The following is a 23,472-nucleotide window of genomic DNA, read 5'->3' as shown; positions in this document are numbered from 1 at the left end:
GATTAGTAAAAGAGGTCAAAGGTATTATATTAGCGCGAACTGAGACGTTAGATTGACGTTATTTACACAACCGCTAGGGGGCCACCACATGTGAAACGTAAACATAAGTCGTAATATGTGGCGGAACAAACGACCTATGCGGTCGTATTTTCTGAGAGGACAGGCTGTTCCTGCTGTGTCTGCAAACGACGCTGGTGAGAGCAGTGTGAGTGAAACATAACAGTTAAGGTGTGTGCCTTAAAACCCCCCAAAAAAGCTAGAGGTGCTGACAAATGTTAAAAGGCCCCACAGAGCTTAAGAGTTGAAAATATGGGTTATAATTATTCTCTGTGGGTTTATCACAACAAGGGCCCCCTTTCACATTACATGTAATCCGACCCATTATTAATATGGTATATATTTACATTTTTGTTTCCATGTACTGTATATTACTAATGTCCCTCTTGTTTGTATATTTGACAAACAAGACCTGCAAGACTATAACTGCATTACATGTGAACAGCTCTCTACAAGAACCCTTGCTAAGTCTGGCAGGGAAACCCCATGGCTTCGGGGCTCCTTCACTCGTTCATGTCAGTCCCAGTGGGAGTTTACATAGCTGTTAATAGGTCATTTTTTTTCATCCGTCTCACATGTTCCTGTTGATTTAGATGAAAACAACGCTTCCCAGAAACCTCCCATGTGATCTACTATAAATATCTTCCATACCCTCTGTACTTTATGCCAACACAATATGTATGCTTATAGTCAAACCACTCTGCTGTCTTTGGTGTAGCTCAGATTTCTAGCCCTTTTAAATCCTCGTGTCTGAAAAGAAAAGGTATCTCTCTCCCTCTCTCTCTCTCTCTCTCTCTCTCTCTCTGACCCACTCTCTCTCTCTCTTTTTGCATTCAGGTAATAGTTCATTATCCATGCAATTTCTGCACCCATCCCCTCCGCATGATCCTCGGCTTACTGTATATAAATGTGAGGTTGAGAAGAATGGCAGCTGATACCACAGCCATCAGCTGCGTCTGTAATTGAAATGGTAATTTTTTCTGATACAGGATGATGACCTGTGTTCAGCCAGAAATCCCTGGGCCCTTATTGGATAATGAACAGGTAGCCTATTGGCAGAATCACTCACAGTACATTCATAGACGAGGGCTGTCCATCAGTGTGGTGTATATCAGGGCCGGCGGTAGCCAGGGGCCAGGGTGGGCCGTACCCACCCAATCAAACAAAGTTTTTGGTTAGAGTCTGCAACAGACCTGAGAGTGGGGTGAAAGTTCACCTTACAGCAGGACAACTACCCTAAACATACAGCCACATCTACAATGGAATGGTTTAGATCAAAGCATATTCATGTGTTAGAATGGCCCAGTCAAAGTCCAGACCTAAATACAATTGAGAATATCTGGAAAGACTTGAAAATTGCTGTTCACAGACACTCTGCATCCAATCTGACGCTGAATCTGAAGCTTGAGCTATTTTGCAAAGATGAACGGGCAAAAATGTCAGTCTGTAGATGTACAAAGCTGGTAGAGACATACTCAAATAGACTTGGAGCTGTAATTGCAGCGATAGGTGGTTCCACAACGTATTTACTCAGGGGGGCTGAATACTTTTGCACGCCACACTTTTCAGTTTTTTATTTATAAAAAAAAATTTAAATCATATTTCATTTTCATTCCACTTCACAATTATGCGCCACTTTGTGTTGGTGTATCACATGAAATCCCAATAAAATAAATGTACGTGTGTGGTTATAACATGACTAAATGTGGAAAAGTTCAAGGGGTATGAATACTTTTTCAAGCCACTGTATATGCCGACGAATGCACACACTTCACACCAGTGTGTGTATTGGAGTGTGAATTTAGATCTGCGTCTTCCTCCTCTCCTCCTCTCTAAATGTCTCTTCTTTTTTCATCACACATCAGTTATGGCTTGGCTCTGATCTGCTTATAGATTGTGAAAAATGCTTTACTTAGATTCAGTGTAAGTATGTCTTTAGCAGCTCTTTACCAAAAGGACAATGTGCGGGTGAGCGTGGGTGTACATGAAGGTGTGCCTGAAGGCGACGTGTTTAATTATTTGTATAAAATTAGTTTCGCAAGATTCTTGAATGTCTCTTTTCAGTTCAATTATGTTCCCAGAGCAACTCTCATCTTCCCTCCGCCTCTGTTTGGCATGTGGCCTGAGAGGCATGTGTGGTGTTATTTGTTATCTTTGACAGGTAGCTTTGTGCTTTAGTCATTTGAAACATTGTTTTAATTGCCTCACATTGCTTTGATTGGAATACGGGTGGCCAACCCAAACAATCAACTCATAGTGACCATGCTATTTCTTCAGCGGTTCTGTCTCTGTTTGGTCACGCGCACACACACACACACACACACACATACTCCTCAATATGTTATTTCTGACCATAAAAACATTACTCAAACTCGTGACTCAAACTACTCATTTACTCTGCACCGTGTGTGTCCAGTGTCCAGTGTCCAGTGTTGTAACTCTCTACTTGTCTCTCAGCATACCTCATTCAGCTATAGGATGTGTTGTAATGTAAATAAGCCAGGATGAGACTACAGCCAGGACCAGGAAGCCAGGCAGGCGCTGACTGGTACGGGAGGCAGGACAAAGTAACGTGAGGGCCCCAACACAAAGGCAAATCAGGCATTAAAGGAAGGGCCACCACAGCTGACATTATTTGCACAGTAATTGGTTGTTTTTGTCTCCATCAAATGGGGCCTGTCAATGAATACATGTTAATTCCAATAGTGATAAGGAACACATAGGAACTTCAGGAGGCAGACCACTGATAAGAGATGCCACTGCATTCTTCCATTGCCTTCATTACTTCTTATCATTTCACAGAGGAGAGGCTGATATTGATATAAGCATACAGAGACTGTTTAATGTCCTGGCCTGGCAAATAAATGCCGGATTGTCCCCTTGAAGTTTTTAGGAAGCTCCCCGACTTTGAATACAGAAAATATTCCCAGGAATATCCGTGAACTTTTATCGCAGCGTTGCATTTGTGGTTAGAGCTGACACACGTCGTCTGGCGGTTAATGTTTATTTCCGAGGTAATTGCCTCTGAAGGCAGGGTGGTAGGGATTTCATTAGTTCCCATTGCCCCTGTCTCCCAGCAAACATTTCATCTGGACTCATTTAGCATCAGACATGACACATCAGAGAGACTGTGCTGCCAGCGTTCAGGCTGTTACTCTGCCAAGGTCAGCCCTCACCAGAATAACCTGCCAAAGCTGAGTGCTTCTTTTGTATCTAGTCTTAAAAAAATCTGCTCACCTTTTTATTTTATTTTTTTAGTGGTGTACAATTGCCTTCAATGGAATATTTAGTCCCGCACATCGAAATAAAAAAGTAAAAAGGGGCTTCTCATGCTTTGTGCAGGACTGTGCTGCATAGTCAAAGGGTTAAAATTGAATTGAATTCTTATTTGGAATTTATTGTAGGTCTCCTCAAAGTGCTCAAATAGTCTAAAATCGGTTCTCCTTCCTTCCTTCAGAATAAAGATAAAAGAAAAGTCAGATGTACTATCTGTACTCTTCAATCACTTTGTATTTATGAACAGCTTTGTGAGTATGCCAAAAAAACAACAACACACACATAGCTTTTTCCTATTAAATATATATTGGAGCACTCGTCGCTTTTATATGGACATTCAAAATTAATTGTTTTTCTCTTCTGTTTTGTAAAAGTATCAATCCCATGCGATGTCTTGACTTGACTCAGATTATTTTGCTTGTCTTGTTTGGAGGCGGCTTTGACATGCATTGTCTGAATTGCAACATTTCTATTAGAATGCCTATGTGTCTATTTTCACTACTAACTGGGCATCGTCCCAGCAATATGGCTTTCAGACTGCATTCAACCATGTACATCCAACTTTGACACCCAGAGGCTTACGGCGGTCTGAGTGGTAGTCTGACTGGCAGAGGAGGGGGGAGAGGGCTTTTAATCATTCATTCATTTTAGGCTACCAGTGCCCTCTGGCGGTCCTCAAAGCAGCAGTTACCCAACTTTTCCCCATATCTTCCTCAGCTAGTCTAGCTATTAATAGCTTAGTGCCGCTTCAGCTGCAATTGTTATTCCTGCCTGGCTGCATGCTGCGCAAAAGGATGTCACATGTTTATCAGACCAGAAATATTGTGCATCTCTGCTCTTTGGAGGAGGAACTTTGAGAGAAAGTCTCCTCTGAATCCAGATGTCCTCCTATTTTTCTAACAACTTTTCTCGATCTGTGGCGACCTCTTTGACCTCTTGGGACAGACTGATGCACTTAAACAGTTACGCTAAGTGTGTTTACCGCTGCTGAAGCCTGTGGAAACCACTGGGAGTGTTTACTAATGTATTAGTTCATTAGATCTTTGTACACCATGTACACTGTGACATGAATCATTATGCAGAGAGTTGCTGATTGATTGATCACTTCCCATGCACATGCACATGCACATGCACATGCAAACTAAAAACGTATTAGCTTTGTTTAAAACCTCAAAGGGTTTGCATTAGTTACTATGATTGAGTCTGCATAATTAGGACACTACATCATCTTAATTCAAATAGCCCAGTTGCCCTGGTGAACTGTCCATTTTCCTGGAAGTCTGACAACTCATGAGAATAGCCACTGTGCACTGTGCACAGATTTTGTTTTGCCTTAAAAAAAAAGTTCTTCATGTAAAATCAAATAGGGGAGAACGGGGTAATCTGAGCCACTTTTTACATTTGCTCCCCTCTAAGCGAGCTAAAATTATTTATCACTCAAATTTACACATTTCCCATTAATTCAGGATGTTTCCTAGAAATGGGCATTAGCAGAATTTTTTCAAGACAAAGGGCAGTGAAAATATGATTGTTTTAAAAAAAGTTGTCATTTACCACAGCTGTGGGGTAAACTGAGACAGACCAGAAAAATCAAGGGGGTAAAGTGAACCAGCTGGGGGTAAACTGATCCACTTGCTTTTTCCACTCTGAAACTATACCATAACAACACATATTGTAATAGTTAGAATCCTGAAAGCTAACCACACATTCCAGAACTAATGTCGGACTAGTAAAATAATGATGTTTGGTCAATTAAGCAAAGCAAATTTTCTAAACACTTGAAAGTAACTCTGAACAAAATCAAATACAACTTATTATAATTCAAAAGGTTTTAATAAGATTCAAATGAAAGATAGAACCAGTTAGATTAGAACACAGTCTGGGGGTCAGAACACAGGACCCTTAGAGCCAGCTTGTGTCTGGGGGTCAAAGCATAGGAAAATCAGAACCAGCGAGAACAGCCTGGGACTCAGAACACAGGAGAAGACCCAACTGGATTATAACATCAGCCTGTCATACTCTAGTCTACAACTAGGCCTACTCTACATTCCAGCCCTGAAGGTTACAGGGAAAGATGAGAAGGTGCTCTTTCCGTGTGGTTGCCCCAGGTCGTCTTCCTGGTGTATTTCCTTGGCATGATGGCTTTTCTACAATGTGTATGACATTGAAATAAAACATATGTTATGTAATATTACATTACATATGTTTAAGACTAAACTTAACTTGTGCCTCATGGTGGGGGAAAGTGAGACAGTGTCTCACTTTCCCCCACAGTATTTGGCTCACTTTCCCCCATCACCACAATTTGAGAAAAAACTACCTCTCTCAGCAATACAGGCTAATCTTCGGTTATCATCATCACATGGTTTCATATGTTGGTAGTTCATCAACATGTATTATAGAAGTTTTTCTACGTGAATACATTTGCTTTGGCACAACAGTTGATTAAGTTGACAGCAAGAAAATGTACTTTTACATGCAAAATACCTATTTTGGTGAAAAAAACATGCTTACAACATCACCATGAGGTCCTCTCTTTCAGGGCCATGGGGAAATGAGAGGGGCTTGAAAACATATATCTCACATGACCACAAATGTTTTCCGTTGCCTAGATACAGGGGGTGGCTCACATTACCCGATGCCTCAGATTCCCTCGTTCTCCCCTATAATATAAAATAATGAATATAAAATCAAATAAAACTCAGCCGAAATACATTATATATATTTGATAGTGCATCATTCTATGCCGTTGACACTTAATGAGTAGTAGCCTATATATTTGACTCAGTTACAGTCTGCTCAGTATATAGGCTACCAGCAGTCGTCACATTGTTTTGTCATCAAGATGGTCGAACAGGGAGCCATTAAGGGCACAGTGACTTCAAGTGACCTTAACAATAACAGAATAAACCATTTTGTTTAATGTGCCCTGTCAACATGCTACGCTGTCAATAAATACCAAAGAAGGGTTGTGTTGTGTGCCATTGCCAAGAAAAGGTGAAAGGTTTTAACAACTGTTTTTACATTTTTCAGAGATGTGTTTTGAACTTGTCCTTTTTGCTGTAAATTTGATTCATGTTTAATACGTGGGGATATTTTATTCTGATTTAGCTTTGACATATAGTGGACTTAAGGGCTACTTGTTAACACAGTTTATGAAACTGCTTGTGTAGATGTGATCGTCAGCACATAGATAGATAATGTGATGTGTTTGAATGCACTCTGCAGGCAGCTTAAAGAACTGCAACAGGCAGGCATGTGGTTTTAGCACTTGGAATTGTGCACTCTAGAGATGACATTTAGGCCCTTTCTATTGCAACAACAATCAATAACAAATACCAACATTTGAAAAGTTTGTACGCAGAAAAAAGGATTTATGTACTGTAAATTTCATTAGCCACTGTGACCCTGTTCAGGCGAAGTATGATGAATTTGGAAAGCTTTGAAAGCCTAGGCTTTAATCATAGACTATTTGGGGTAGCCTATTGATTTGAGGTGCTGTGTATTGCGTTATAGCCTATACAAGATAAGGTGTAGCCTAATTGTGCCTCTGAAAGAATGGTGTAAGAACTATCTGTTGTCCTCTCCTACAATATCTATATTATAGTAGGCTTTTGGATTTAATTTAATTAATCTATTTAGGTTTTTTCCATGGATTTCTTCTTCTTTTGTCTGATTGATACAGACCACAGACTACACGCACCAGACTAAACTTGGGTGCAGTACGCTCCCGTACAGCAGGTGGCAGTATAAACTTCAGCTTTCAGTTTGGCTGCCACATTTGCACAAGGCGAAGAGTATTTCATAATATTATTGAGGAGTATCGGTCAGTCATGTAAGTGAGTGGATAGCACATTTTATCTGACATTTGAACATAACAGTGCGAACTTTCTCCAGATATAAGAACGACGACAGGGCACGGGGAAATGTTACACGAGGCGCCTCAAAGAGATGTACGAGTAGACAACCTGCTAGGTTTTTGTAAAGATATAGCAGCCTAGCATCACACAAATCACCTGCAGTTTGACGTCAGGGTTTTAGTGGACTGTGTATTTCAACTAAGAAGAGGGCTTTGTGCTTTAACTACTACGAACGTATGTATATGTTTCTGTCAATACTCTGTGGCATTTTAACATGTTCGAAGTGCACCCTTTATCCAGATAGGAGGGTTGACACATTCCCCTATTGTGTACAACGCAGGGGAAAGGTGATGAATGAGCACTATCACGGTTGCTGACAAAAATTGCTGAAACAAATATTTAATATGTTGGGGCTAAGACCAGTCTGAGAGCAAAGTTCACAAAGAGATGTACTGTGTCACTGTCATGTGCTCTCCTCTGAAACAACATACTTCATCACTTTTAACTTTCTGTTCTCATTTTGTCCCAGGAGCTTTTAATATTTAAGGCAACAGTGGAGCTCTGACGGGAGTGTTTCCATCATGGAGGCTGTAGTCGACTTTCTAAATGTGTTCCACATCAAGGCCAGTGGCTCGTCTGTGACACTTAGCCTCTTCCTCATCTTTCTGGCTCTTCTCTACTGGTGAGTAAATGCTTTAAACTGAGCATGTTTTTTCCTAGGTTCTGACAGCATTTCATGGGGAAGCTCTTGAAGGAACACATCACTTTTTTTAGGATATGGCAAAAGACTGTGATCAAAAATCAACGGGCTGAATATTTAGGGAAAGGTTCATAATGTAGCTTAGGCTATGCAGTATATGTTTTGAATAGTGATTTGATTTGATTTGATTTGAATATTTTATTATTGTGTCATGCATTAGCATGCCCAGCCCACAATGGCTTACAAGACACCATTATAAAACACAGACAGACCAAAAACCAAAAATAGATGCTAAACAATACTAACATTAACGACATAAACCATCCTGACGTTTCATCCAGGCTTTAGAAACAAAAGAAGCTAACTTATAAACATTAAAGGTAAACAAACATTCCATCCTGACATCATCATCATTACTCCAAAATATTTCAGGGTTTTGAGCAAACAGTTCATTTACAGAAGGTACTCTCAGTTCATCATAAAAGGGACAGTATAAAAGAAAATGAGATTCATTCTCCACTTCTCCTAGGTCACACAGTTCACACAGTCTCTGTTCCTCTGGGATGTTCTTAAATCTGCCAACCTCAAGTGCCAAGGGAAGGATTCCCATTCTTAATTGGGCAATCAAGGATCTCTGATTTCTTGGTAAATTTGTTTTAACATATAATTCTGTTTCATAATTATGCTTGATCTGGATATATGTCCGTAATCTTGGTTTTAACATTATATCATTTAACCATTTAACTGAATTTTCATAGTATAGATAGTGCTAAAGTTCCCCTGTACAACCCACAGTCTCTGTTCTGCCTGAATAGAGTGACCTAGGATTTTCTTTTAGTTCTGGGTCTTTATGAGTTATGTGGGAGATTAATAATGGACTTGGATCTTTTGTACATTTTGTGTGCAGCTAAGGAACGATTGTGTCGGTATTATGTAGTATTTGATTTGACAATTATTTATTCAATACAGCGTACATTTGTTGAGCCTCATTCAAGTTTTAGAATTTTATCGGTATAGAAATGCAGTTAGTTACAGCAATTTACTAAGTTTTATTGTGGATTGTCAATTTTGTATTCTTTCTGTTTGTATGCATTTTCTATCCCAAGCTGCACAGTCTAATGAAATGGCTATCTCGCACACGACTGTAAATCCCACATATACAGTGGTTGCTGTCATTCTTCTCACTCATCAAGTCAACTCTCCGCTGTGTTTATCAGGTATTCAATCTACCCATATTCCGTCCTTGCTCGATGTGGCATCAAACATCCAAAGCCAATGCCTTTTTTGGGCAACATATTCATGTTTCGTGAGGTAAGATATTGCTGCCATTTCCATCAAACCAAGATTTATTCCTAATATTTCAACCTTTTTTTATTTTTTGCCTGGTATAAATCGGTTTGCACCATAAGACATTTTTCATCAAGATATATTATTTGTTGTTGTGGCCAAGGCCAACGACTTCAATGTTGGTCTCTTCAGAGCACCTTCCTCCAACCCTTGCCAAAAGCCATGCATAGTCAGATGAGACCAAACGTGAAGTTTTTGGCCTGAATGCAAAATGCATTGAATGTGTGGCGGAAAACTAACACTACAAACCACCCTATACACACCATCACCACAGTGAAACATGGTGGTGGCAGCAACATGCTATGGGGATGCTTTTCTTCAGCAGGTACAGGGAAGCTGGTTAGAGTTGATGGGAAGATAGATGGAGCCAAATACAGGGCATAACACCTGTTAGAGTCTGCAGAAGACTTGAGACTGGGGCAGAGGTTCACCTTCCAGAAGGAAAACTACCCTAAACATACAACCAGATCTACTAGGAAATGGTTTAAATCAAAGCATAGTCATGTGTTAGAATGGCCCAGTCAAAGTCCAGACCTAAAAACAATTGAGAATATTGAGAAAGACTTGAAAATGGCTGTTGACAGACACTCTCCATCCAATCTGATGCTGAATCTGAACCTTGAGCTATTTTGCGAAGAAGAATTTACAAAATATATCAGTCTGTAGATGTGCAAAGCTGGTAGAGAAATACTCCAATAGATTTGCAGCTGTAATTGCAGCGATAGGTGGTTCTACAAAGCATTGACTCAGGGGGCTGAATACTTTTGCACGACACACTTTTCAGTTTATTTATAAAAAATAATTAAAACCACGTTTCATTTTCATTCCACTTCACAATGATGTGTCACTTTGTGTTGGTGTATCACATAAAATCCCAATAAAATAAATGTACGTATGTGGTTGTAACATGACAAAATGTGGAACATTTCAAGGGGTATGAATACTTTTGCAAGCCACTGTAGTTCATGGCCTCTGGAGCTCCAACTAAAGACACGTTTCAGTATCTTATTAGGATTCAGTCTGTCTCCTTGCGGAGAGTTAGCTGAGCTACAGCCACAGCCTCAGTAACGTTTTCAAAGGGAAATGAAAGTTCTCACATTGTGTTTACTTACTTCATCGAAAACAGAGATAACTTGCAAAATACAATTATTTTATGTGCTGACTTACTATTATTATTAGATTATTTTTTAGCATTTGTAAAGCTGTGAGATTCTAGGGGAGTTCCAGTGTTGGTCCTTTATATCAGGCTGTTAGTTGGCTGTTAAATGAAGCTCCCACAGAGTCAGGAGGCTTATAAGCTGTCATTCTTTAACATATTCCACCAGTTCACATTTAGACAACAGCCCCAATACCAATCTGTGTCTTATTCATTATTTATGTTGTCCTTTAAGAAGAGCTTCTCTCTCTTTCCCTTTCTGATGTTGTTCTTTCACTTTCTTCTCAGGGTTTTTTCAAGCCCCTCAATGAACTCATAAAGACACATGGGAGAGTTTGTGGGTAAGTACAATACATACTTTATACATCAGCATCTGATAAAACGATGGTGGGAAACATTTAATTCATTGGAATTCTGAACCATTTTTAAATGAAATGGATGCTTGCTTGGTAAACACCTATGTTAGCAGCATTAAGATTTGACCGTAGAGACTCTATTTTGTATCTTTTAGGTATTATTTGGGCCGCAGAACGGTTGTCGTGGTGGCTGACCCTGACATGCTCAGACAAGTGATGGTCAGGGACTTCAGCACCTTCCCTAATAGAATGGTGAGGGCATTAATCAAAGCATGCAAATGTACACTACAGTATACATATGTTCTTACTGGTGATTTTAACATAAGCTTGGATGATGGTAATGGTAACAGTACTCTCTTGTCTCTCTGTGCAGACTGTTCGCTTTGCTACCAAACCCATGACCGACTGTCTGCTCATGCTGAGGAATGAACGCTGGAAGAGAGTGAGGAGCATCCTGACCCCATCATTCAGCGCTGCCAGGATGAAAGAGGTGAGATAAGAACTGTCCCATTGATCGGGCGCCAATTAAAGCTGGGGTATAGGATTTCTGATTGGTCAAAGTGAACATGAGCGGTACACTTTGACCAATCAGAGCGAGGCTCCGATTCATTAAAAAAAAAGAAAAAAAAAGAAAGATATCTCTGTTCTTATTGGCTGTTGGGACACTTTGGCACCGACGTTGTTGGTGTAGAGCGTGTCAGGGAGGGACCATAGGGAACAAGTGGAGCGGTTGAGGTATTTGGATTCAAATCTCTATCCCAACTGCTATTTTCTCCCCAAATCCTCCACCCCAGCTTTAAGAAGTTGTAACTAACAGCACTGTGTAATTTTTTTTTTTTTTTTTTTTCAGGTCAAATTGTAACTCAAACTAACATGAAATAATTGTGATTTGAAAATGTAAACAGCTTGTACAACTAGCTTCAACTTGGTGTAATACACCTTCATATTCAAACCGGTGAAGTAGGCCTTTAATGTGTGGTTGCTCTGCTGCTTTAAACTGTATTATATAGTATCTTGATTCATTTACAGACAGAATCTCAATTCTCTTTACAAAGTCTTAACAGTTTTTATGTTTTCCTGTAGATGGTTCCACTCATCAACACAGCCACCGATGGCCTGATGAACAATTTGAATGTCTACGCCGAGTCAGGAGAGGCCTTTGACATCCACAAGTAATCTCACACACAAATGATCAACATTGACTATTAGAATTATGGTGTCTTTTTCTGTCCGACCTCACATTTTTGTGTGTATTTTGCAGGTGTTTTGGCTGCTTCACCATGGATGTTATTGCCAGTGTGGCATTTGGAACTCAGGTGGACTCTCAGAATAACCCAGACGACCCGTTTGTCCGCCATGCGCAGAGTTTCTTCTCCTTCTCTTTCTTCAGGCCCATCATGCTGTTTTTCAGTCAGTCCAATCTATTTGCATTGTTAATAATCTATTTAATTTATGACATTCAAGACATTTATATATGACATTTACATAGGAATGCAATGAAAGCAAAGGGATAACATTAGTAAACTGGAGGGGTTTCTATCTATATTTTTTTAAAGGTCACCTGTTATGCAAAATGCACTTTTTCATGTTATTTCAACAGCATTATGGGTAGCAGTATGAGGAAAAACAACCCTTTCTCTTTTTCTCCACCCTTCTAAAAACCTGTGTTCAGAAACCCCCGTCAGATTTCATCTGCCGTTATAACATCATAAGGGGAGAGGCCACGCCCCCCTCTCACCAACTTAATTTAGCGTTTCCTATACTTGCGATAAGCCACACCCCCAGATATCTATCAGAGCAGACTGGGCTTTTTAGAAGGCGGGAGCCCAAAAAGACAGACTCTAAAACTGGGCGTTCTAGACCGAGGCTGAAAAGAGGAGATTTAGCAATGGCACTGTGAGAAATGTAAAGGTTTTTTGGACAATACAACATGAAAACAGTTACTAGTAAAAGCCTTAATAACAATTTTCAAACAAATGAAAATAAGCATATGTTACCCTTAAAATACAAACGCACACATTACATGATGATTGTGAGGTCATGTGCGAGTGTGTAAAGTTGGTCTTTCACATAGAGTTAAACCAACGCATTTGGTTTGTGTTTTTTCCAGTTGCTTTTCCGTTCATCAGTGTTCCTCTGGCGAAATTCATCCCCAACAAGAAACGAGACGAGATGAATGGCTTCTTCATCAACAGCATTCACAAGATCATCACGCAGAGAGAGAATCAGCCTCCTGAAGAGGTGAATGTCTGACATTTAATAACAACCTTAACCAAACAGTTCAACTCACCCTTTCTGACCAATTGATTATTTTCTTGTATGTAGAGGCGTCGAGACTTCCTCCAGCTGATGTTAGATGCACGAACCAGCAAGGAGAGTGTGTCTTTGGAGCACTTTGACACAGGGAACCCTACTGTTGACACACAGCAGTCTGCCGCTGACCAGGACGACGGCCTTCACACACAGGAGCCCCCGACCAGGCGTCCACAGAAAAAGATGATAACCGAGGATGAGATCGTGGGCCAGGCTTTCGTCTTCCTCCTGGCAGGCTATGAAACCAGCAGCAACACCTTGGGCTTCACCTGCTACCTGCTGGCCATCAACCCCGAGTGTCAACGCAAAGTACAGGAGGAGGTGGACGATTTCTTCACCAGACATGTGAGTGTGTCGCTGATCTCGTCTTCAGCTAGATATGACGTAGAGAGATTTAAGTTGTTTATTAAATTACGTATATGTTTTAAGCCTTTATTGAATTATAGTGAATGTATCTTTGCTTGTAGGAGTCAGCCGATTACACAAATGTCCAGGAGCTGAAGTATTTAGACATGGTCATAAGTGAAGCATTGCGCCTCTACCCTCCTGGATTCAGGTAGGTTAGGTGGAATAACTATGAAGATTTAGCACAGTCACATGGTTCAAGTTCACTTATTTCTGTACATGCATACATTAGATTTCAAGTTTTGCTTTATACTCATCCAAATCAAAAAGGAATCACATGGTATATAGAAATGAATAAGAATCAGTTTAGGTGTATAAAATCAGCATCGATGGCATTTTGTCCCACACAGGTATGCGAGAGACATCGACGAGGACTGTGTGGTAAACGGCCAGTTACTCCCTAAAGGAGCGACCCTGGAGATCCCCGCAGGCTTCCTCCACTACGACCCAGAGCATTGGCCAGAGCCGGAGAAGTTCATCCCCGAGCGGTAGGGGGCTATTCTCACAGTCAATGAGCAAAATGATAAGATGTACGGTTTATACGACGGTAGTAAAAAAATCTCTACATCGAAAAAATATAACTTGTGGTTGTTCTCCAGATTTACACCAGAAGCCAAAGCCAATCGACATCCGTTTGTCTACCTGCCGTTCGGAGCCGGTCCCCGGAACTGTGTGGGAATGAGACTGGCACAGATGGAAATGAAGATGGCTTTAGTGCGTCTGTTCCAAAGGTTCAGCATTGTGGCCTGCTCTGAGACCAAGGTGGGTTGGACACTTAAAACAATCTGTTGAAAGCTATTTGAGACTTACCCTGTATTCCAAATCTTTATTTTTTCTATTCTACACACTATATCTGATCATAAAAAGAATCTAGTTAGTATGCAATTGGGACACACTTTTACTTACTATTTCATCATAACATTGCGCCTTGATCTTGGTTATATATCCGTCGCATCCCCGGTTGTTTTCATACGAAGGCTCCGTCAATGCGAAGTCACTTCAGGTGCCCACTGGATTGTGGGTCAGAATCGCCCAAATAGCATTCAACACTAAATATCTCGACCGGATGTAGTAGACATCCGGGTATTTTTAAGCATACTAAATCTGACCACAAGAATTGGGACATCCTTAATCTTTTTTCTACCGTACTAAATAGCAGAAAGTATGGGTGTTGGAACTCAGCCCTAGAAAGGATTAATACACGCAGACAACACATTTGAATAAGTTCCTTTTACATAATGGTGTTCTTTTTGTGCAGGTTCCTCTGGAGTTGAAGTCGTTGAGCACTCTGGGACCCAAAAATGGCATATTTGTGAAAATTCAAAGAAGAGACATGGGAGAAAGTCCAGGGAATTCTCCAGTAGACAGTTAGAGTCTTAGGCCCTGTGCAGGTCACATTGTTGCACCCTGTGAACTCCCTAAAAGAAAATAAGAGAGGGAGCTGAGGGCATATGAATAAAGAGCAGACAGGAATAGAAGTGCGTCTACCTAAAAGACAGCATCGATCTACCTCTTACTTTAGTATGTAGCAATATAATGTTTTCAGTTGGGATTATCGAACAGGCTACTAGATTTCTGTCTGTCATAAACATGTATTTAGAGCTAGCGGTCTTTTTTTAATTTACCATTAATCTGAAGAATGGTTCTATATTCACTATAGCTAGGTTACTATTTGTTTTGTCTTTGCACACAATGAAAATTCCTTTGTACTTGCAAGTGCTTTTAATATTTTTACTTAATTTATGGTCTTCCGACGTTACTGTACTTCATTCATTGAATGGATGAAAAGGCACACATTGAAACTTGTTGTGAAATATAATGATTGTGTGATGAGCCTATATAACTAGTTCAGCCAGAGAAGTTAAATGCTACAGTTGAAAACTGTAGCATTTAACTTTTCTGTTCTGCTTCATACTGTAAACTGAACCTGAAAGGTTGTACTTTTTTTCTCTCCAAATGGGCAGTCTGTTGATAAACTGAGCTCCCTTCACTGCTGCTTCTACCCTTATATCATGATGGTAATGAGTATCATGTATTTTTTGAGTGTAAAAATGTAAATGTAGTGTACTTTAGAGATAAATACCTGCCAAAATATTATGTTTATTTTCCATCTCACATAAAATTGATTTTGCTTTTGAGTTAAAAAAAACCAGGGGTTATTGTTAAAACAGGCGCCTTTCTGAGACATGTATTGCCATTGTTTAAGTAATGTTTTTGTTTGTTTTTGTTTACTTGCCGTACACCATTGTTTTGTTTTGTAATGATTTAATTTGAACTGTGTGCTCCATGCCATGTGCTATGGCTGTGAGCCTTAATAATAAATGAAATGAAATTATTAATTAACTATGTAATTAACCTTTATTCTGTACAGTCATAAATGCAATGCAAATGACTGGTATTCATAAGGCTGACAGGAGAAGGGTTCATGTTTTGGCAAGAGGATAAGATGTCTCAGAATAGCAAACTGGATCTAACAAGCCCACATTTCTCAGTGCTTATTAGGTCCAACTCTTTTAGGAGTAAGAGCATATTATCCCTTTTCTCTTTTATTTTCAAGGAGAACATTTATGCCTTATTGAAATAAAAACATTACTCAACTTTTTCCCCCAGGTGGTGTATGGTTTAATCTGATATGCTTGATAATTGTAGCCCTGAATACATTTTCAATATACACAATAAGTGGTTTATTGATGATTAATTCAAATTTGAATGAAACATGTATATTTCAGCAGCTGCAATCAAAGTTGATTAGAGACAAAGGACTGAATGTGTCTGTTTTACGTTTTAAATGGGTCTGATGCCACTTGTGTGTAATTAAATATTAACATGATGAGATTTTCCTTGTGTGTTATATAACATTGACTACTTTGATATGAATGTATGACAAAACAACCAGTGCATTTCAGTCCATATCTTAACACCCGCTAATTTGTTGCCCTTGTTATACTTAATTTTGATTTTCATCAATAACCACTAGGCAGACATTCTCATTACCACTAAATGGACACCTATTACAAAAACAGACATTGTCCAAGAAAAAGCATGATTTCTGTTAGTATACATTTTGTTTTGACACATTATAAATGCATCATTCCAAAACAATTCCATCGAGAATTTCAATTCTTTCCTACTTTACATTTCTACTCCACTTCACTTCAGGGGATAATAAAATATATCATTTGTAAATCTGTTGCATTGCTACAGTTCTAACCACCAAACGAAGTAGTTAAAATGACTTCCACCCACCTCAATGTGCTACAACATGGAAATTCTTCATAACTATCAATGCACCAGTAACAATAAGCCAACTATTGAATATATAATATTACACTCATAAGGGCCATTCTGCTGCATGATTAATCATTTTGATACAACTTGAGTTCTTAATAAATTGCTTTTATTTGCTTAATTATATATTTGAACTTTAGTATTACTTTTTTAATGCTTCCGCTAAAGCAAAAAGCCACTACCTGCTCTCAGTCTCAGTAAAAATCATCCCATGACAGACCTGGCCCACCTGACTAAAGTCTTCAGAAACGCATGGTGATTTTATGAGTATTCAATGAGATACTCTGGATAGATCTGTTGTTTTTCAAAGATGACATAGATGCTGGGGTCGCTCTCGAGGTTAACACAGCTGTCATACAAGGTTGTGCCATTTCCTTTTGTGGGGGGCCGGACATAGCTGCTGCTTCCCTTGGTGTAGTCCCCAACCAGGACCAGAGCAACAAACATGATCTTCTTCAGGGTTCTTTGGACATATCTGTCCGAGTATGATGCATCTTTGGCAAAGTAGCTCCCTAGAACAAAAGGAAGAAAGAGAGTTACTACTACTGACACAAAATTAAAAAGGTTGTTTTCATTACTGCTCTGGTAAAGTATGCTGCTATTTTTCAGTTCTCAGAGCCTGACGAGCCTGATAAACCTGGAGTCCCAGAGTTTACTTCTCCCTTATTGAAACACTATTGTTAATATTGCATGCCCTATTGTCAGCCTATCCCTGGAATGTCTGCTTAGGCCGTCTTACTGTACCTTTGCCGTAGGCGGTGCCGTGGACACCACACATCCTCCAGTCAAAGTTTTGCTCACAGATGGCTTCAATCAGAGACTCATCTGTCCCGTGGAACAAGTACTGCATATTCACCTCTTTCCCTCCGTTCCTCCCCTTCATCTGCTCTTTCTGCCTGAACACACAACATAGAAAACGTAAATGTGGAAACAAGTATTAGTTTAGCCTTTGATTAATTAAACCTCTGTCTGGTCCCTACCAACTCCGGAAAACATATCTGGCTATGTAGCCTCTAAATCCACTGGGTTTATTCAGTAGTTGCTAACTGTATGTCTCCTGCCTTAAAAAAAGTTACCTTCTGCAACCAAAAAAACATACTATGAGAGCAGTGAGAGTGAACCAAAACATTCAATAATTAACTGTAAGTCAGTTTGAAGTGCTGTAGCGTGTAGAGTTGCAGATCCAGCAGGATTGTTCTGCTTCAAGCCAAAAAGCCAAGTCTAGGATTTACCATTGAAAGACTTTCCACAGAGACGGGTTCTGGATCCTCTGGATTTTCTTTATTTTGCTCTGGGGCATGGTGCGCTTAAACAACATCTCGACCATACTAAAATCTTTTGCAGATTTGGAGAGAAGTACGAGCTGAAAGAGTGCAGTGCAGATGAACAGATCATTACGAATGGTATAAACATGTTTTTAAATGTTCAAGAAGGGAAGAAAATTGCAGAATTATTATACACACAATACACACAATAATAAAAGCTATAAAGATACCTTGTATCCAAAATCTGGTAGTGCATTCTTGTCCCACAGTGGAGAGAAACTTTCAGCTGTGGAGGAGCTGGAGCTAAGTGATGTTGTACTAGAGAGGAGACACAATAAAACGATTGTCTAACGAGTTAAGTCACTTCTCACACAGACAAATCATAAACAGCAATGCTGGAATTGCAAAGACACTGCAATATTTCCATTTTTGACCGAAAAAAAATACCTCTTTAGTTTCACCTCCACATCATGAGCAGACACAAAGCGAGGCCTCCTCCTGACTTCTCTCTTGGTTTTGAATTTTACATTCTGCTGATACATCAGATGGGTTCCTTTTTCCCCTTTGAAGTGGAGAATATACTGCTGTTTGCCAGCACCGAAAGGAATCTCTGCATCCCTGTCTGCCAAGTACACATTCTCCAGAGTTTGAGGAGTGACAGAAGCAGATATGTCACCCTGAAGATGAAAACAGCAGACGGCAACCCATCAAAGTTTCCATAGGAGACAGATGAAATTGGAGAAATTAATTAGTAAAGAGCCGAATGTAGCAAAAAATCTAAGGGCCCACTCAAACCTGGCCCGGTTGATCCGTACAGTGCTTAAGTGCGATTGTCCCCCCTCCCTCCTTCCCTACTGGACAGCACTCGCCACTGCTTTCTGGGTCTACTCACAATTGCTTCTTGATGATACGTGGGTTTGGGTTTTGGAGCGCATCTGTTTGTTTTGGAATATTTGAATCCCGCCAAATTTGAAGCAAACATTCCACTTCCACATCAGACTTAGGCACACTTAGGATACATTTCTTAAATGTCCGTCGCGCGCATGGGCATATTGGTTCGCCATATAGTCTATGGTCGAGGGGAACGGTTTCATAAATAGACACCAGGACTGACGTCTATGCTCGTGCTTTTGTGCGTATCGGCTCATTAGCGTCTGATCCATGCCGAAGCACACCTCTCCCAACTGTGCCCAGGCCATGGAAGGGTACCGTGCTTGAACATGGAACGTAGCAATCACACTTTAGACATCAATCATACTTGGGAACGGTACTATTGCCTAGTGTGAGGGCACCCTAAATCTTCCTTCAAACAGGAAAATGGATCAGAACAAAGACACATTTCTGCATTACTCTAAATGACTGACCTGTCCAAACTCCAGCCATTCCCCACTGTCGCCCTTCCAGTACCAAACCCACTCTGTTGTAAGAATGAAGTGTGGTGGCTTTGAGATAGAGGAGGAAGTGGACAGGCGACGGACTGGAAACCCTCCATACGTCATTGTCATGAAGTCAACTGTCTTCTCAGAGCTGAAACCAAGAGCTGCAGGTAAATGTACAATTCCCACAAAGGGACCAAACATATCTAAACACTAATGTGAATAAATAGGTAACAGTCTATTTGCTGCTCTAGAAAGAGAACTGTGTGTACATGTCTGTGCTTCAATCATGCACCTTTGCAGACTCAGTAATCTGAAGAGGGCTGTGGTTGTCGTCGGCTGATCCACGCTGCTTGTATCGTGTCCTGGGTCACAGTAGGCTTTCTCAATGTCTTCCATATAAGGCAGGTCCTTCCAGGTCTCACCGTCGCTGTCCAAAACCTGCCATCTGTAAGGCAGGTGCCAATGGACACGAGCACACTTGTCTGGGGACACAAAAGGCACTTATTAAACAGTGCTGGATGGACATTCAAATTCAAATTCAAATTCAAATTCAAATTCAAAGAACTTTATTTTTCCCGTGAGGGAACTTCATTTGTGGTCAGGCACATACAAACAAGACATACTTCAACAATAAATAGTCAGTATCATGTACGAGAATAAATACATTTTTAAAAGCTAAAAGCTAAAAACCCTGTGGGTAGGGAGAAGGCTTCAATAGGTTGAAGCCTGGAGTAATGGGTTGGGTTTGGCGGGCTGGGGGGTCTACTGTTTATTCAACAGCCTGATGGATGCTGGAACAAAGGTGAACATAGCTCGTTTGGTTCTTAGGGGCAGGGAACGAAGTCTCCTTCCTGAAGGTAGCAGGTGGTACTGGTTGTTGAGGTTATGGGTGGGGTCCGATATGATCCGTCTACTTTTCCTGATGGCCTGTTTTCAAATATGGCTGTGAGGGTGGTCTGTGGCTGTCCAATGATCTTCCCACTCAACTTTATGATCCTGTTGAGGGGACCTTTGTTCACCTCACTCAGGGAGCCAAACCAAGCCAGGATGCTGAAGGTGAGGGTGGATTGGATGAAGCTGTTGTAGAATGACTGGAGTATTGACTTGTCGACTTGCAGTCGTCGCAGCTTCCGGAGAAAGTACAGGTGTTGTTGACATTTCTTGAACATGCGGTCGGTGTTGCTTTTGAAGGTGAACTTGTGATCAATGATTGAACCGAGATATTTGTATTCTTCCAGTCTCTCAATTATCTGGCCAATTATCTCATTGACATTGTCTTTTCTTAAATCAGAACTACATACAGTATTGAGACGTTACTGTAGATATGACTAGTATGAGTGTAACCTTTGAAGCTGCAGTGTCGGCGAATGAAGAACAGGCAGATTTCATTCCTCTCAGCATCGCTTATGGGTTTAGCTGGACAAGCAGAACTGGTGGGGGATCCAGGGCTGCTGCGCGCGGGCGGCTGAGTTGGCATTGTCACCTTTGGCAGCACTGCAGGAGACACACACACACACACACACACACACACACACACACACACACACACACACACACACACACACACACACACACACACACACACACACACACACACACACACACTATTATATATAATCTATTGTGTATCAGACAACCTCTGTCTTTAGATGAAGTTCAAAAGGCTTTTCTTTGTCTTTACCAGGAACAGGGGCAGTAGCTCGTCTCTCCTGCTGACCCAGGATAATGAATTTGTTCCTGTAGGTCTCATTGAGGTTTTGAATATTCTCCTGGCTGAATCCTCGGAAATTCTTCATCCCATTTGCATCGACACAATGGGTTCTCTTACACGAAGAGCCAAACTTACAGTCCCCCTGGAAATGGTGCAGGCAGACGTGAAGCTTGGTGCAGGAAGTGGTGAACTTGCAGGAGCCGTACACACCAGTGCCTTTATTGTAATGTGGGCAGATCTAGAGGGGGGTGTACACAGGGGGCTTTGATCGTATCATTCATTACCACCAAATATATGAAAGTTCATTAAAAAGTGTACAGTTTTAACACACTAGCAACCGATTTTGAATTGCGACTGAATGTTGCCAGCACACTATACCTCAGGGAGCAGGTAAGGATCATTCTGCAGCAACAACTGGAACAGCTGTTTCTCCGTCAGGTCCTGAAGACTGTGTCTCTTCAAATGCAGTGCATTGTATGGAGTCTCCAGACTATGGGGGTTTTTACACTTGTGTCTGAAGTAAAAACAAATTTACATTTCATTTTATTTTAGTTTTACTATATTTGCTACTGAAAAAGAAAAAACGATAGAATCATTCACTTGGTTTCTACACATAAACATGGATTCACTCTTACAGTATTGTGTTAATACCACTGTTGATACTGGTGGGATATGGAACCTACCTTGGCACACATTCAGTTCATGTCACTAATCTGCTGTCTATGTGGCCTTATACGTTAAATGTTGGCCATCCATCTTCAGTCTACAGGGTTATTCAAATAACAATTTCAGTGTGAAAATAAAACTTGTTAGTGTTTATACAGTATTGGGTTATTAAGGGGAAACAATGATAAAGAATCAAATATAAATTACTGCCATCTTCTGGTCAAAAAAGAACCTATAATAATTTGTGCATGTTTTGGTTTTACAGTCAAACTGTAACCCAGGGGCAAGAGATACTAATACTTTTCTTGTTGCATATTTAAAGAGCTATGTCACTCGTGTCAATAACGGGGTCCAAAAAGTCCTCCTAAAAAAGGAATATAGCCTAAATATAAGGATACTCATTAAAATGTAACAAGAAATCAATTATAATAGGCACCTCAATCAGTGCAAACAACAGCTCTTTCTAAGGGGCTTCATTTCTATGTGCAAATTGTATTCTGTTGTGGTTCATGAAAAGTAGCCTAGCTATCCACACTTCATCTGCCCCCATCATATAACATGGGTCTGCTGACCAATCTACTGTACTGTTTTTGCAGTTACAGAGTAAGAGTGCTGCCTGTTAAAAATAAATCTGAAAAATAATGTCCCTTCTCCATCATAGGATTTGATTTAGCTTCTAAATTTTCCTCGCAAAGTGCACCAGATGTAGGCTATGCATTTAACTTACCCCCTACATCGTTACAGCTGTTGGCAATAATAGGTCTGGTTGTCCTGCCAACAGTGACGTGTAGGCCTAACTCAACAGCATGAGAAAAGGTTAATCAGGCAACCGAAGTGAAACACCAGTGTATGTGGGGCTTTAGTAAAGTTTAAAACCTCCAAAATCCGCCCTCGTCTTATCTCAATATTTTGTTTCCGGACATTTTGTAAATTAAATGTAACATAAATATGCACCAAATGTAGGCTATTTAAGATAGCTCACATCGTTGTCTTGGCACTGCTTGGGAAAAAAAGTAGGCCTGTAGCAAAACAAAACAGCTAGGCGGCTTACTTACCCGAACGTGCAGTCCCCGCAGACAAAATACCTGCACAGGTGTAACCCTTCGCACTGTACACACTCCCCGGGTTTCTTCTGACAGAGCCGCAGACTGGTCTTGGCCACCAGCAGACTGTCCGGGCTGATGATTTGACTCCCGCTGACCCTCTGTCTGCCTTCTCTGATGGCTATTTTACCGTCGTCGAAGAGGACACTCCGCAGGTTAGAGTCCGCCACGGTAAAACGCTGTGCGATCGTTTCGTCCAGCCGCTTAAAATCCAAACACCCATTGTTGTCGCACAAGGCCTTGATAACACATTTAGAGATGACCAGGGTCATTCTGACCTGAGTTTCGCCGAGCAAACTACACTGTTATCAGAGCAGAACCGACCTAACTCCTCACAGGAAGAGCGACGACTGGTTTACAGAGAAATGAAACTGAAACTTTAAAAAGTAAAACAGAGGTAAGACTGCCCCCTAGAATAACTAGAATACATTTACCAGCTTCTTTACATTTCTTAAAATAAATGAATACACATACCACAGACGTAATCCTAACATGAATACAATAGTATATGATAATTTTCTAGATTTATTTTCAGTTATTTTATTTATTCGTTACAAAGTTTTCGGATTGAAAAGTTTTTATGTAGGCAC

General features: G+C 40.5%; 2 protein-coding genes across 4 annotated transcripts; one reads left to right on the top strand and one right to left on the bottom strand.

The window, feature by feature from the left end:
- The first annotated feature begins 7,132 nt into the window (after positions 1-7,132).
- On the top strand, positions 7,133-15,319 carry tbxas1 (thromboxane A synthase 1 (platelet)). Of its 3 annotated transcripts, none has more exons than XM_080027910.1 (14): positions 7,133-7,168; positions 7,723-7,875; positions 9,111-9,204; positions 10,685-10,737; positions 10,908-11,004; positions 11,126-11,242; positions 11,836-11,924; positions 12,014-12,162; positions 12,863-12,993; positions 13,078-13,410; positions 13,533-13,621; positions 13,821-13,958; positions 14,070-14,232; positions 14,729-15,319. In XM_080027910.1, the coding sequence occupies exons 2-14, from the start codon at positions 7,775-7,777 to the stop codon at positions 14,840-14,842; spliced, it is 1,668 nt and encodes a 555-aa protein (XP_079884036.1). In that variant the 5' UTR covers positions 7,133-7,168; positions 7,723-7,774; the 3' UTR covers positions 14,843-15,319. The 3 variants fall into 3 exon arrangements, with proteins under 3 accessions (XP_079884036.1, XP_079884037.1, XP_079884038.1); XM_080027911.1 differs by lacking the exon at positions 7,133-7,168 and adding an exon at positions 7,343-7,427; XM_080027912.1 differs by lacking the exon at positions 7,133-7,168 and adding an exon at positions 8,423-8,538 and having other exon boundaries at positions 7,793-7,875.
- parp12a (poly (ADP-ribose) polymerase family, member 12a) lies at positions 15,319-23,219 on the bottom strand. The gene is made up of 11 exons (XM_080027909.1): positions 22,835-23,219; positions 21,492-21,627; positions 21,084-21,351; positions 20,747-20,896; positions 19,695-19,884; positions 19,388-19,550; positions 18,471-18,700; positions 18,254-18,341; positions 17,991-18,121; positions 17,503-17,654; positions 15,319-17,270 (listed from the first exon to the last, which is right to left on the bottom strand). The coding sequence occupies exons 1-11, from the start codon at positions 23,152-23,154 to the stop codon at positions 17,020-17,022; spliced, it is 2,079 nt and encodes a 692-aa protein (XP_079884035.1). The 5' UTR covers positions 23,155-23,219; the 3' UTR covers positions 15,319-17,019.
- Positions 23,220-23,472: the final 253 nt, after the last annotated feature.

This window comes from Ammodytes marinus, assembly GCF_949987685.1.
Source record: "Ammodytes marinus genome assembly, chromosome: 5".
Taxonomy (NCBI): domain Eukaryota; kingdom Metazoa; phylum Chordata; class Actinopteri; order Uranoscopiformes; family Ammodytidae; genus Ammodytes; species Ammodytes marinus.
Note: the sequence above shows the minus strand (reverse complement) of the source record. Positions and strands in the feature narration are given on the sequence as shown.